This window comes from Ictalurus furcatus, chromosome 11, assembly GCF_023375685.1.
Source record: "Ictalurus furcatus strain D&B chromosome 11, Billie_1.0, whole genome shotgun sequence".
Classification (NCBI taxonomy): domain Eukaryota; kingdom Metazoa; phylum Chordata; class Actinopteri; order Siluriformes; family Ictaluridae; genus Ictalurus; species Ictalurus furcatus.
The window spans coordinates 12,586,920-12,603,956 of record NC_071265.1 but is presented as its reverse complement, the minus strand read 5'-3'; the positions used below and the strand labels follow the sequence as shown (position 1 = coordinate 12,603,956).

The 17,037-nt window shown below is 39.0% G+C and overlaps 1 protein-coding gene across 1 annotated transcript in view; it reads right to left on the bottom strand.

Moving 5' to 3' along the window:
- esyt1b (extended synaptotagmin-like protein 1b) overlaps positions 1-17,037 on the bottom strand; it is a 98,561-nt gene that overhangs the window by 77,035 nt on the left and 4,489 nt on the right. Inside the window, exons 3-7 of the mRNA XM_053636218.1 lie at positions 15,497-15,631; positions 10,571-10,644; positions 7,123-7,195; positions 6,852-6,941; positions 6,556-6,611 (exon numbers count right to left, since the gene is read on the bottom strand). Coding sequence (XP_053492193.1) covers positions 6,556-6,611; positions 6,852-6,941; positions 7,123-7,195; positions 10,571-10,644; positions 15,497-15,631 — 428 coding nt within the window. The remainder of the gene's footprint in view (positions 1-6,555; positions 6,612-6,851; positions 6,942-7,122; positions 7,196-10,570; positions 10,645-15,496; positions 15,632-17,037) is intronic.

The window sequence follows — 17,037 nt, the reverse complement described above, 5'->3', positions numbered from 1 at the left end:
TGTCAGTCGCACTGGTTGATGCTGAAGATGAAGATGGATCAGGGTCTGAATCAGGAGAGTTTGCGTCTCTATCAGTTTCGGTTTCGGTTTCAACATCGCCTGAACTTTCACTGCTGTCACTATCTAGAATCCTCGCTCTCGCCTGTGTAACTGTATATGTTTTTTTCCTTTTTTTCACTGTTTTAGATGTACCTGTGTTCACTGTAGGTGTAACTTTAGCTGGAACACGATTAGCTTTTCGCTTCGGCATTTTTAGTTCACTTCTACTAGTACACCAATATTCACGCTTGGATCAGCTTCATCGTAATGCCGGCGTAATAACATAATCACGTCGTGACGTCATGACGTCATCAACCTTCCGGGTCAAAAAATAATAATTAAATAAGTAAGGAATCATAGCAGAGTAATGCCGGTACACCGGCCTTACGGGATAACGTTTACACTGTAAATCCTCTATATCGGCCTTACGGGGATTTGGCATAGACGACCAAGCCAGTATATCGTCCTTACGGAAATAGATCAAAGACGGGCAAGCCGGTTTTTCGGCCATACGGGGTAAGAGGGTTAAACTTCAATATGCAGAACAGTGTTACACTGATCTGACCAACCACAAAAGTTAAGTAAATGATCACATATGTTGCCACCCATCTTGCATTTACTCACACAATTTTGTCATTGAATTAGTGAATTAGTCTCATGTTCCAAAACAAATCCAAAAGCAAATTAAATTTAATTATCTTGTGGTTATGACAGTATTAGCCTTGCTAATATCTTAGAATAAAGAAAATGGAACCATCAGGGGCAAATTTTAACGTTAAGTTGACACTTTAATGTGAGGAGCTCAACTTGTTTTGTAATCGTCAGGAAAATGGTAATGTTAGTAATGTTAAAGAAGTAGTCCCAGAGCTCTAATGTCAGTAACTTTATACAAGTGAAATTTGGAATAACAAGTACGCTAGCTAACGTTGTGATTGCTAGCGTTCACTAAATCGCAACAACTCAACCTTATTAGGTTAATTAACAGTCCCAAGCTTGGCACATCGTCTTACAAACCAATTAAGTTTATCAATATTTTTTCCCCGTGTCATACCACTTTATTACACATAACTTTATTTATGGACTTTAATGTTGTGAATTCTTTATAGTTCCAGATTTCTTGAGTTAATACTGATGTCTGGTGAAAATTTCATGTGAATAGCCTCATTGGAAATATACAGTGGCAAGAAAAAGTATGTGAACCTCTTGGAATTTCCTGGTTTTCTGCATAAATTTGTTAAAAATATGATCTGATCTTCATCTAAGTCAAAGGTATTGACGAATATAATGTGCCTAAAATAATGACACAAAAAAATTCTGATCTTTCATGTATTTATTGAGAACAACCAAAAAAACCTCATAGTGCTTATGGAAAAAGTATGTGAACCCTTGAGTTAATGACTTCAAAAAAGCTAATTGGAGTCAGGTTTTAGCACACCTGCAGTCTCGTTAAGAAAATGAGTTTGGAGGTGTGGACTACAGCTACTTTGACTGATAAACACCCCTCAAACTTTTGGAGTTTGCTCTGCACAAGAACCACACACTTATGTGAGCCATGCCTCGCCAAAAAGAGCTTTCAGAGGATCTACGATCAAGAATTGTTGATTTACACAAAGCTGGCAAGGGTTACAAAGTGATTTCAAAGACTTTAGAAATTCACCAGTCTACAGTTAGGAAAACATTCCACAAATGGAGACACTTTGGGACTGTTGCTACTCTACCAAGAAGTGGGCGCCCAGTCAAAATGACACCAAGAGCACAATGAAGACTCATCAGTGAGGTAAAGAAACAACCCCGAATGACCACCAAAGATTTGAAGGCATCAATGGAACTGGCTAACATCTCTGTTCATGAGTCTACAATACGTAAAACATTGAACAAGCAGGGTATCTACGGCAGGACACAACGAAGGAATCCACTGCTTACTAAAAATAACATTGCTGCATGCCTGAAGTTTGCAAAAGAGCACATTGACAATCCACAGCAGTATGGGCAAAATGTGTTGTGGACTGATGAAACTAAAATTTAACTATTTGGAAAAACCACACAGCACTACATATGGTGTAGAAAGGGCACGGCATATCATCATGAAAACACCATCCCAACCGTAAAGTATGGTGGAGGAAACATCATGATTTGGGCCTGCTTTGCTGCATCACACCCTGGCCAGCTTGCAATCATTGAGGGAAGATGAATTCCCAAGTATATCAGACAATTCTTCAAGATAATGTGAGAATGTCTGGACGTCAGCTGAAACTGTGTAGAAGTTGGGTGATGCAACAGGACAACAACCCAAAACACTGGAGCAAGTCCACAACAGAATGGCTTCAGAAAAACAAAATCAGCCTTTTGGAGTGGTCAAGTCAGAGCCCAGACCTCATACCAATAGAGATGCTATGGAATGACTTGAAGAGAGCCATACACATGAGACGTCCAAATAATATGACAGAGTTAAAGCAGTTCTGCCAGGAAGAATGGGCTAAAATTCCTCCTGAATGATGTGCAGGTCTGATCCACAGCTACAGGAAGCACCTGGTTGAGGTTACTGCTGCCAGGGGGGGTCAACCAGTTATTAATTCTAAGGGTTCACTTACTTTTTCCACTGCCATTTTGAGTGTTGAATGAGTGTGTTCAATGACATGAGGGATCAGAATTTATTTTGTGTTATTATTTTAGGCACATTATATTTGTCAATACCCTTGACTTAGATGAAGATCAGATCACATTTTATGACAAATGTATGCAGAAAACCATGAAATTCCAAAAGGTTCACATACTTTTTCTTGCCGCTGTATGTACTGAACAAAATGTTAACACGTCCAATACTTATTTCCCCCACTGTGTGTGTGTGTGTGTGTGTGTGTGTGTATATGTATATATATATATATATATATATAATAATCCACTTCTGTTCCACTCTTTATGTTCATGGGGTCGATTATATGTCTCAATGATGTCTCACTATGCTTGCCTTAGACTTTGGACTATACTCTAATTGAGGACCATGACACACTATGTCTCATTGTTACCTTCTAGGTGTCTTCCATCTTCATGAAATTTTGGTGAAATCATTTAAATGTAGTTTTATGCTTATGTCTTATGCTTTCATGAATTAGTGATCTTCAACAATGCTATGACCATTGGGAAATTGAAGAGGGTCAATATATATTTATATATCTAGAATAGCCTCCCCCTACATATTAGATCCTGTGACTTGATTGGATGTTTTAAATCCATGTTGAAAACGCATCTCCACTCTGTTGCATATAATTGTCCTTAGATGCATGGAGATTGAACAGTGATGAGTTTTGTGTTTTATTGTGTGTGTTTTGGTGTTTTGTACTTTTGGGAGTGTAAAGCACTTTATTCAGCTTGTGTTGTTTTTACATGTGCTATAGAAATAAATGTTGATTGATTTATGTTTATGTTTTCTGTCAATGTTTGTTTTATTTTTCTTTTCTTTTCTTTGAGATTTTCTAATAACTAAAAATATATTTGGTGCATGACTCCCCCTCTTACTACAACTGACTGCTTTATTATAGCAAGTGTTGCAAAGTCAAGAAAATTCTACAGAGAGGGACTTCCAGTTGGAGGAGTGAGAAGTTTCTGCTCTGAGTAGCGCTTCTGATTTTACCTATTATTTCTATTTATTTGCGTGTGCGACACACCTGGCATCTTAGCACAAAGTTAATTTGCTTTTAATTAAATCCATTAGAAAGCCAATATGAAAAAGAACATTGCCGAACAAACTATGCAAGCAGCAGACATGACTGCACTGGGCCAGGGGGATGATATCCACGAGCTCCTCGGTGGTATCAGATTGGAGGTTGCTGCACTCAGAGTGGAGATTATATACAAGGTGAAATCCTCTATTTTGGCTGTGAAAACATCGCTGCAAGCACAGGAGCAAAAGCAGAAGGAAGTTGAAGAATCCCTCACTGATGTAGATGGTTATGTTATTGCCCTTGAAACCAGTTGTGCAGCACTGATGAAGGACAATGAAAAAATTAGGGCAAAATGTGAGAATAATCTGCATTCCTGAGCACTCTGAGAGCATGTGCCCATCCGCATTTGCGAGAGAAGCAACGAAATGTTGGTTCAATACATTGTTGACTGTTCAGTGGATATATACAGACTCTTCCTTGTTTCCATAGGACCAAACTCACTTGCGGTGTCCCATGAATAATGGTAGTTATGGACAGTCAACATTACAAGCAATGCATTTTGTGATTCAAGTCAGGACAGTAAATGCTTGGTGTTGTTCTGGGTGCTTGCTCATCTATGTCATATCACAGCCAAACCGTGACTCAGTTTCCCAGGAGGCACCGCGAACTACAAACATGGCCGCTGAGGACTACACTTCCCACACACGCACATGCTCGCCTTCCCTGGAGTTCTAATCTCACACACCTAATCACACACACACCTACTCACAGCATAAAAGGAACTTTGGGAACATTCAGACGGCGCGAAGTAAACGTTCAGTAGACTTGCCCTTCTCCAAGCCTTTTCATCATGTTTTTGACAAGTGACTTTTACCATAATGTCTGCTCTCGACCCCGATTTCTGCCTTGCCTTGTTTTGTTTGTTTGCCTGATCACCTGACCCCTGCCTGTTTCACGACCACGAACTTTGCCTTTCCCGTTTGGATTATATTGCTTTGACCTGCAAATGCTTCCGTCTCCGCCTACGAAGAGTGACAATCTATAAGGGTGACGACATGCTCTTTACATTGTTTCCTACTTAGTGTGTAGTCAATAATAATAACAATAAACATAATAATAATAATAATACTAATAATAGTTATTTATTACTGTTATTATAATTGATTATATTTTATTATTATTATTATTAATACTTTGTCAATTCAGTCCAACAGAGCAATCCTCAATTAGAGTTGATCAACCTTGCTGTAAGTTACACAGGATATTCTCTTTTTTTCTCCTCCGTACATATGGTTGTATATGGTTTTTTTGGTGGTTAAAAGACTGATGCCCTTTATTTTATCAAGTGAATATCATAATATGGTCATATCAGATCTTGTTCATTTAAGCTCAGTTTCCTCAATCACCATTCATCTTTTAAACCCTGGAGGTTGAATTCCCTCCTACTGATGGATGACAAATGTATTAAATTTCGATCCAAAGAGATAGCTTTCTTTTTGGAGACAAATGATGTACCTGGCATTTCAAGAGCTATACTGTGGGGCCTCTTAAAGCCTTTTTGCAGAGAAAAAATATTTATTTCTCTTCCCATGCCAAAAAGCAGGAGATTTCAAAACTCAGAGATGCAATAAGCATTCAAAATAAGCTCAGTGATGTGTGTGGGGAGTGAAGGCTAACCTATCTGGTCCCATCTCACAGAAGAGCTACTGTAGCACAAATTGCTGAAAAATGCTGGCTATGATAGAAAGGTGCCAGAACACACAGTGCATTGCAGCTTGCTGTGTATGGGGCTGCATAGCTGCAGACCGATCAGAGTGCCCATGCTGACCCCAGTCTAACACCAAAAGCACCTACGATGGGTATATGAGCATCAGAACTGGACTGTGGAGCAATGGAAGAAGGTGGCCTGGTCTGATAAACCACGTTTTCTTTTACATCATGTGGATGGCCAGATGAGTGTGTATTGTTTATCTGGGGACATGATGGCACCAGGATGCACTATGGGAAGAACGCAAGCTGGTGGAGGCAGTGGGATGCTCTGGGCAATGTTCTGCTGGGATGCCTTGGCTCCTGACATTCATGTGGCTGTTACTTTAACATGTACCACCTAAATAAACAGTATTGCAGACCAAGTACACCCCTTCCTGGCAACGGTATTCCCTAAAGGCAGTGTGTCTTTCAGCAAGATAATGCAACTTGCCACAAAAATTCTTTGAGGAACATGACAAAGAGTTCAAGATGTTGACTTGGCCTTCAAATTCTCCAAATCTGATCGAGCATCTGTGGGATGTGCTAGACAAACAAATCTGATCCATGGAGGCCCTACCTCGCAATTTACAGGACTTAAAGGATCTGCTACTAACATATTGGTGCCAGATACCACAGCACACCTTCAGAGGTCTTGTGGAATTCCATACCTTGATGGGACAGACCTGTTTTGGCACACAAGGGGGACCTGCACAATATTAGGCAGGTGGTTTTAATGTTATGACTGATCGGTGTATATACACGGTATTTTATGCTAATGATGTTATGCTAACAAAATGAATAATATGTTAGCAAATTCACTTAAGTTTTTGAGTATGTTACATTCCAGAAAGATCAGAAAACTGCACTGCATGCTACTCGAAGAGAGTCAGACTGGGGTTCCTCAAGTGCTATTTCATAATAATGCCTGTATGATTTTTTAGGAAAATATTATTTTAACAAAAATGAAGAACAGTAATTTAAGAACAATTAAAAACATCACAATGGACGTACAACTTAATATTTTTTAAATCAACAAGCTTTTAACCGGTTAAAATAATATCATCAAATTGTCCCTTTATAAAACAGTTATTTCTACTTGACTCACTTGAGTCCTGGAATGTCCAATAGGTTGGTTAGACCAGTCCAGTTGATGTCCAGCTTCTGATAAAGAGGAGAAAAAGGAGAAAGTCTGATGAGGAAGAAAAGAGGGAGACTTGGCACTTCCAGAACAGAATAATCTATATTAACAAGATCAAGGTAGGTACATAATAGTGTGAAAGTACAACACTGATATAATAAAAGACTAAACTAAATCAAGTACAGACTTCTGGAAAATGATTACAATGAAAAGATGAAAGGTATAGATGACTGCAAAGGAGATGTAAGTGTACAGGAACTTACAGGCCTACGGATGAAGAACATAGTGAGCGCTCCTACAATGGGCACATTTCCGATCAAAGGCTCCAAAATCACTCTCATCATACCACTCAGCTGAGAAAGACAGTGTTAAAGAATATTCCTTCACCTTCATGTAATTACTCTACTCTTGGTACAGTAATTATAGTTTATTCAAGAATTACAATATAGCAATTGTAATTATGGTAATTACAGTTTGATACATGGTGTGATGTTTCAAAACTAGGCACATAGCAAAGTATGAGTTAAAGCTCACCTGTATCCCTTTCACTCCAGCTTTACAGAAATACCTCTTCACCTCCACATTTATCTCTACATCCCCCACATAGCTGCAAAAAGTGAGATATACAGTTAGACAGACATCAAGACAATAACACAAAAATAGTTTTTGTCCAAAGAAGAAAATTTTATATTCCTTGGCAACAATACTTAACTTTGGTAAGTGAGATTTTTTTGTTTGCATGCAACATTAGTTTAACACCTGAGAATAAAGCCAAAATAAGAAATTTTCTGACACAACTGAAGTGTCCAACAGCCACTGTAACAATATCCAAGCTATTAAATGAGCAAGCCCATTTGTTTGGAATTAGAAATATTTTTTAAAAAAATGATTGACCAGGGCAGCTGTCTAACTCCCACAGCAAATGGTAGCACAAATGGATGATTACGGTTAGCAAATGGCTAGATGCATACACACACCAAGGGCCTATTTACGTGTGGGATTTGCCCCTACTGTTTAAACAAAATGTGTAGTAGACAAAATGTTGAGCTGGCACACAACCTTGTCACTGTACATAAAACAAAACAACAGGAAGATCAACAATTACCTCTTCCAACAGCCAGTTCTTTCTAAACTGACATTTATCTCATTTGGCTGACGCTTTTATCCAGTGAAACGTAGAAATGAGACAGGATACAACTGAGCAGTTGAAGGTTAAGTGCCTTGCACAGCAGCACAATAGTGGCAGAATGGCCATGCTGAGATTTGAATTTATGGCCTTCCAATCAGTAGTCCATTGCCTTAACCACTGTGTCCAGCCTGTAAAATGCCTGCTGATGGAATTTGAACTAACCCAGTAATGCCATCCCTCCTGGCATTTGAACTAACTAAATATCATTAAAAATCCAGTTAGCAATTAGTACAAAGATGCATTACATGAGACTTATTGTTCCAGAGAAACAGCTACTTAAACTTAATTCCACCCCTATTGATGACCATGCCCCAAACTTTGCAGACCTCCTCAGAAGCTTGTACTAAACAGGCCACAAGGTGGTCCTTAAACTTTTTAAATACCTTCAGGGCATAGTGCCAATGACTCATACTGATTTTCAAAACAAAAAAGCAAATATGGCCGACATAGAAGAATTTCAGGAACAAACCGTTCAGAAGTTATAAGCAAACATATGCTTTTTTCATATGTCGTGATCACTAAGTGGTGATGTTCCGAAACTGCGCAAGTACTCTCAGGTAATGTTTGCTATGACATATACTAAATTTGGTCTGAATATGCTAAAACACGTCCATTTCAGCATGCTCATCATCGAATTTGTTTGCACGTTATTCAAGAAGAGTTTGACGAATCAACTTGAATTCCGTATCTTTTGGTCGCCATGGTCTGAAGATGATTTTCATGAAAATCGGACAAGCGGTCTATGAGAAGTTTTTTAAAGAAAATTCAAAATGGTGGAAAACTTTCATGACAGAAAATGACATCTCGACTCAGCACGAGCCAAGGAATCAGAGGGGAAAAGATTTTTGTTTCTAGCCCTTACAGTTTAAAAGTTATTAGTATAAACACAAGTGCAATTTTGGGCTTTTGGTGGCACTAAAGGATTTGAGATAGTGACTCTAAATTTGCTATGGTAACATCTCAGACTGTCCCCTATCTGTGTGCTAAATTCCATAACTTTCCTATGTATGGTTCTATGGGCTGCCATAGACTTCAAGAGCAGGAGAAGTAGAATAATAATAATTAAAGCTAGAAGCAGCATTTTCGACTCAGTGAGCTGCAAATTCACAGATGCGCTATAATTGTTGCATAAGTACGGAAGTAAATAGTGCCAAATGTCCTCAAGGCAAAGGGTGGGAATTGTCCAAGACCAACTAGGGGGGAAATTGGCAAAAATCTGTTACAGGTTTGCACAACGACGTTGTATCAGAGTTTCCGTTAGCCGGTAAATACTGTTTTTTGTCCGTTAACAATTAAAAATGTCCGATAAAATCAGAAACTTGTCCGGTAAAACTATAAACACGAAGCAGACATATGTTAGACAAAGTGCGTTCGCAATTGCACACTTAGATAAGATCTCTGTGACTGTGCAAATATTTTTTTTCGCAAATGCTTCTCCTGTAACATGTACTCTGATTTGCTCGCATTATTCAACTCTCAACCTCACACACATGTTGGCTGGCACCAACATTTTTTAGCAGAAAGTCTGTGCTGTATACCAAATGTTAGTGCAATCACACTTATGGTTCCCGAGAAAAAGTTACCTGACTGTACCTCCATGCCCTTTATGTGACGACGACCCAAATTTTGCAGATATCCTCCGAATCTTGTGCTGTTTAAAAGTCTCAACATGTTTTTGATAATTATTGAAGTTCACTGAGTATTTTGAAGTTTGTGAAGATACAGCAAAAATTATAACAATGCTTTAGTGCCACCATTAGGCCGATTAGGTCATCTCACTAGCCTGACTTGGGATCTGTTGACCAAATTTCATGTCTCTCTGACTTACGGTTTGGTATGCATGATTTAGGGGATGCGGGAAAAAACTCAAAGCAAAAACAATAGCGTTTCAGCACCTTCTGTGCTTGGATTATACAAGACTAAGAGATACAATTAAAAGAGCAAGCAAAATATTTATGATTTAAAAAATGGCTTAAACAATGTGCAACCATGAACTGATTATACATCAATTAATTTAATGTATATAAAAAACAGTCCAATAACTGTGAATACACCATGTTAAGTTCATTTTCAATGTATCTAAAAATGCCTACATCTCTGTAGTTAACATTTAATGTTAATGTGTTGCTATCCTACACTAGTCTCATGGTTCCTGACTCACAGTTGACAAATTTCTAATATAACATGCACATCTGCAAAAGCACAACTATGCATTGTGCAAGATTGTGGTGCTGTCTATGAAGCAAACGTATTGGTTGAGCAAGAACATGTATCCAGCAGCATTAGGGTTTGGAAAACACCCAATAATAGTCAACCAAACCAGAACTATCACAAAAATGAAATGAAGCTGTTGGAGGTTAAACTGGAAGATGATTTGAAACTTCATTTAGATGGCACAATTTTTTTTTTAAAAATAGAGAAGTGACAATGAATTGTAGGGAGAGACGAAAGGCAAAGAGTAAAATTTCAGTAGAATATTGGCATAAATGATCCTTAAGTACAGTATAAACCATTAAATTATTCTTTATTTCATCCAATACTTCACTTTTTCTATCCATTCTCTCTACAAACATGATATGCAAGACCTATTATTTTTCTTGTTCTGTACATTCAATGCATGCTATACTACACTATAATACAACTAGATACACGGTCATGTGCTCAGGATACTGCAACTTTTTCTTTTGCCAAATTCTGCACTGATCCTACCTCTCACTGTGCAGTCAGATACATAATTATTAAATATTTTTTTATAAATATAAAAATATTGTTATAAAAACATTTTAGATTCACCTGATGTAGACATCCAATAGTACATGTCCTTTTTCGTTCTCGGTATGAGCCTTCACTCCTACAACCTTCATAGCCTGTAAAAACATGGATATGCAGATTTTTGCATATGAGACCAAAAATGTTGTTCCAGAAACCATGCTACTATTCATGTTGTATAAAGTGGTTAGTGCGTAGTGGTTAGTACATTCGCCGCACACCTCCAGGGTCAGGGGTTCGATTCCCACCATGGCCCTGTGTGTGCGGAGTTTGTATGTTCTCCCCGTGCTGCGGGGGCTTCCTCCGGGTACTCCGGTTTCCTCCCCCAGTCCAGAGACATGCATGGTAGGCTGATTGGCATGTCCAAAGTGTCTGTAGTGTATGAATGGGTGTGTGAGTGTGTATGTGATTGTGCCCTGCGATGGATTGGCACCCTGTCCAGGGTGTACCCCGCCTTGTGCCCCATGCTCCCTGGGATAGGCTCCAGGTTTCCCCGTGACCCTGAAAAGGATAAGTGGTATAGAAGATGGATGGATGGATGGATGGTTTTACTTAAAACTAGTAGCTTTCATTTAGAACTTAGAGATCTACTGTAGATAACAAGTGCAGAGGAGACAGTTGGAGTTGCAAGTGATGTTTATAGTAAAAACCGGAAAACAGTTCAAAATGTGAGATATAATCAGCAAACCAAATAAACAAGACAAAATCCAAAAATCGAGAAACCATGAAGCAGAACAAGATTGAAAAACAGAATAACAAAACACATAGAAAGGCGTGGTAAGTCAGGCAGGAATACATTCGCCCTAGAACAAATTATTACTTCACCCTGGAACAAAGAAACACAACAGCTTAAATACACAGACTAATCAAGTGAAGGACTGAAAACAGGTGAGAGTAATCATGACACATTAAGGGGTCAGACAATGACAAGACAGAGGCAGAGATAAGACATAAACAAAACACACATGGCCACATAAACAAACAAACAAATCCCTGGAAGTAGCACCAGCTGTGATGCAGTGAAGTAGAAACAGGATAGTTGAGCAGGATTCAGTAGGCAGAGCAGCACACAACGCCCTCCAAGCTACAGTATTAAACAATCAAGATAATAGGACATAGCTGGACCAGAAGAAACACCTGTCAGTCGCATGTTCCAATATTTTTGGAACTTATTTAAATATCAGCAAATGAAAGCTGAAACTCTGATCTATCATCTCGTATTTAGATTTTGACTCAAACACAAATGTCTTCAGTGTAGGCAGCAAGTGAACAATCAGTTCACTTGAAGGTGATGTGTTGGAAGCAGGAAAAATGGGAAAGCATAAGGATCTAAGCGACTTTGTCAAGGCCCAGACTGGGATGCCTAGACAACTGGGTCAGCGAATCTCTAAAATTGCAGGTCTTGTTGGGTGTTCCCTGTGGTTTGTACCTACCAAAAGTGGTCCAAGGAAGGACAACCAGTGAACTCGCAACAGGGTCATGGGCGTCCAAGGTTGGAGAGCACATGGGGAGCAAATGTGCTCTAAGTGCTCCTAATTACAAAAATTTAGGAGCATAGTCAAAAATTAAGGAGCACGGTTGAATTTAGTGTTTTTTTAAGAGATAGTAACGTTAACGTGCCACAATATAACGCACAAATAGTCATGAGAAAACTTGAGCTTGACAATTATGACAGAATTTAGGAACATAGTGTGAGCCATGACAAATTAATTTACTTTCTGATAAACTAAATTTTATATTTTCATTTAATTTTACAGGCTGAATGCAAAAAAACAACCGTTATATGTATGTATATATCTGAATAATCTCGTATAGGATGTGATTGGGTGAATTAGTAGCACCTATATACTTTTTCACAGTCGCACAAAGTACAGTTCAGTCGCAAATGCAAGTGAAATGGTCGCACTGTAGATCCCTGTAGCCCATTTGGTCCGATCCCACAAAAGAGCTACTGTAGCACAAATTGCTGAAAAGGTTAATGCTATGATAGAAAGGTTTCAGAACACACAGTGCATGACAGCTTGCTGTATATGGGGCTGCATAGCCACAGACTGGTCATGCTGACCCCTGTTCACTGCCGAAAGGGCCTACAATGGACATGTGGGCATCAGAACTTGAACAGGAAGCAATGGAAGAAGGTGGTCTGGTCTGATGAATCATGATTCTTTTACACCATGTGGACAGCTGGTGCATGTGCATTCCTTAAATGGGGCACGATGGCACCAGGATGCACTATGGGAAGAAGGCAAACAGTGGAGGCAGTGTGATGAGCTGAGCAATGTTCTGCTGGGAAACCTTGGGTCCTGACATTCATGAATACGTTACTTTGACATGTATGTACCTAAACATTGTAGCAGACCAAGTACACCCCTTCATGGCACCGCTATTCCCTAAAGACAGTGGACTCTTTCAGCAGAATAATGCACCCTGCCACACTACAAATATTGTTCAGGAATGGTTTGAGGAACATGCCAAAGGTGTTGACTTGGCCTCCAAATTCCCCAGATCGCAATCCATTCAAGCAACTGTGGTATGGGCTGGACAAAAAAGTCTGATCCATGAAGGCCCTACCTCACTGCTAACATACTGGTGACAGATACCACAGCACACCTTCAGAGGTCTTGTGGAGTCCATGCGAGCTAGTTTGGCAGCACAACGGGGACCTATACAATATTAGGCAGGTGATTTTAATGTTATTGCTGGTCTGTCTATATCGTAACCACAACTAATTTATGTAATTCTAAGCATTTATTCTACCTCCTTGAACACTTGAATAACCACTATTCCCTTTTTTGCTGTACCCAATGAGACAAATTAGTAAAGCAAGGACGGAATGCAAAGAGTGAATTTAAAATGGTCCAAATGCCCACTTGTAGTGAGAACAAACAAATTTGTCCTTACCAATAAATAATATTTTGTAGTGATTCCCAATAACTAAACAAACAACTCCTAATCCTACGGGCTGGGGCCTCTCCACAGCTGCACACATCAACAGCTCCCTCCCCCTCCTCCCTCACCACAAGTATGACTCTCTGACATCCCTCCACATCATCCTCCATCACATAGACTCCTCAAGAACCTACTCCAAGATCCTGTTTGTGGATTTCAGCTGTGTTTTCAACACAATCATCCCGGCTTTGCTACAGGACAAGCTCTCCCAGCTGAGTGTGCCTGATTCCACGTGCAGGTGGATCATGGAGGCAGCACATGAGCTTGGTAAAACATGTCTCTGACTCCTGGACCATCAGTACTGCCCCCCCCCCTCCCCCCACCCAAGGCTGTGTTCTTTCTCCTCTACTTTTCTCCCTCTACACCAACAGCTGCACCTTCAGTCAGTCAAACTACTGAAGTTTGCGGATGACACCACCCTCTTTGGGCTCATCTCTGAGGGGGATGAGTCTGCCTACAGGTGGGGGATTGACCGTCTGGTGACACGGTGCAGTCACAACAAACTGGATCTCAAAGCTGTGGAGCTGTTGGTAGACTTCAGGAAGAACCCAGCCCCACCTGCCCCAATCATCCTGTGTGACTCGCCAGTCGATACTGTAGACTCCTTCCACTTCCTGGGAACCATCATCACCCAGGACCTCCAGTGTGAGCTGAACATCAGGTCTCTGATTAAAATAGCACACCAGAGGATGTACTTCCTGCAGCAGCTGAAGAAGTTCAACCTACCAAGGACAATGATGAAGCACTTCTACACCTCCATCAGTACATACTTACCTCATCCATCACCATCTGGTACGTTGCTACCACTGCCAAGGACAAGGACAGACTGCAGCATGTCATTCCCTCTGCTGAGAAGGTGACTGGCTGCAATCTGCCACCCCTTCATGACCTGTACACTTCCAGAACCCTAAATCAGGCAGTTAAGATTATGGCTGACCCCTGTCACTCAGCTCCGACAGAAGGCTGCAGTCTATCAAGATCAAAACCTCACACCAAAAAAACAGTTTATTTCCATTCACAACTAGCCTCATTAACAATACTCAGGAACTACCATGGTCTCTTATCCATCTCCAAGGACATTACACATTACATTAATGAAAAACCCCACATTGTTGTTTCATATGTGTTATATTAACGCACACAACTCAGACTGTTATACTGCACCTTTTTACTACAACTGTGAGCATTTGCACACCCACTTTTGCACATCCTGCACTAATGTACAGTTGTCTTTTATTTTTATTTTCCTAAATCTTTATATTTTTATATTTATGCTCATAGTTTACATGGCTTGATATATTTTTTAATGATTCTCATTTTCATAACTTTCTCTCGTTTATCTTATTAATATTATTTTATTTATTGTATTTTACTGCTATTGTTAAGCACCAGTACACCGAGACAGATTCCTTGTACATGTACACCCACAGTACTTTGCGATGAAAGTGATTCTGATTCTGAATCTATGAAATTAAAGAATAGGTCCATGGAGTCATGGATACGAATGCCTTCTCACTCAAAACTTGAGCATGACATGCATAGAGTGTGTTTATCAAGACCAAATTTCATCCTCATGTGCTTATGAGTTGTTATCAGCAGAAGAACAGAAACTCTGCCACAATTATCTGACCGAGCATTAATTTAGCTATTTTCCTTTTAACTTCAGGAGGACATGCTGTGCTCTCTATTACCATTAATTCAGTAATTATAAATCAAGATGATCAATCATTCAAACATCCCGTAGGAAAATCTAGCTACCACTGTCTACTAAAGCAATGTAAAAATGTAATAAACATTGTTCCTTACAACGTTCTAAGAAAAAAATTGCTATTCCTATTTCATCAAGAATCTAATATAACATAGTTTTTATTTGTTATATATATATAGCACTTCACAGCCAGTACTTAATTCCATACATTATTTTATAGTGTTAATGTCTTCATTATTATTCTAAAAAAGAAAATAGTAAAATTGAAGAAAACCCTTAGTAGTGAGACAAACCTTGTCACCAAAGTCAATTTTAGTGAAGCTGAGGGTTTGCAGGTGTACACTGGATGCTCGGATGGATGGTGCAATGCTGTCTGTTAGCAACTTCTCCAAGTACTGACCAATAAATGGCCATGCTTGCTGGATGACCTGCAGAGAGAGAGAGAGTGAGAGAGAGATGGAGAGAATGAGTGAGAATGAGAACTGTACAGTGTAGTTATTAGAGCTGCAACAACTAATAGATAAAATCGATAATAATCAATTATGAAAATCGTTGTCAACAAATCCCATTATCGATTAGTTGGTCTGCGTGCTGCACGGGGTAAATATACTATGTTACTTCTATTCCGAAAACACGCTTGGGAGAGTAAATACTAAAGTTGTGTCCCAAAAGAAGTACTGTACACTTACACTATACACTGTGTACTCTACCGTCTAGTGCAGTATTTTAAAAAGGGGGGGTTTGGAGGTTTTTAAAAATGTTTAAATAATGTTTAAATAATGTCTTATACACACACACACACACACACACATATATATATATATATATATATATATATATATATGTGTGTGTGTGTGTGTGTGTGTGTATAAGACATAATAATGTTAAATGTATCAACATATATTCAAATGAGATTTTTTAAAATGAACCAATTTGGTTATTTGCGAGCATTCACAAATATCACGTTAGCTGAGCTGACGATCGTTCATAAATGAATTTATTTTTAATGTATTTAAAATGAAATGATAATTTGCAAAAAACCTATGAGTGGTAGACAATTTAAAGTGTCGTACTGATGGATAAAATAAACAAAAGATAATTCAGAGAGTCAAATTAAATGTCACACCAACAATAAAATGTAAAAAATAAAATATTGAAATGTTTTGATTCAATTTTAAATGCCCAATGTTAATATTATTAATGTAAAAATATAAATAAAATAAAGCAACATATATAGAAATGAATGTTTAACATATAGCCTATAATTACTGTGGAGTGAGGGGGTCCTTGTGGATTGTTCGAAATATGCTAGGGGTCCAGAGCTCACACAAGGTTGAGAACCAATGGCCTAGTGTGTGAATTTTAGAAAGGTAATATCGTCTCAAATAGAACACGAGCGTTTTTTTTACTAATCGGAAAAAAAAACGCTTCCTAATTAGTGGCGCATGACATCATACCCACATAATGTGATGCCACTAGCTTTAGCAGATACCCAGAGTCACTGACAATGACTTTCTTCAGTTTAACATTTATGTCAAGGTTATCTTTTATTCTTAACATGACCTCAGTCACCATCAGACGGAGGCGTAATCGTCAAGTGACTGAGGAGAAAGTGTGCGACCTCCAACTCCTCTAAGGCAGTGGGCATTTTATATTAAACACCCTGAAGAAGATCAAACATTATAAAGTGGAGTTTGTGTAGCACGGAAACACGACAGTGATGCACGAGCACAAACTTATGTTTATATCCAAAATGTTCCACTGTGTGCAAGGGGCAGGGGAAACTGGTGCAAGTTGCTTAAAAAGTTTAGTTTAATTCCAGTTTATTGTCATT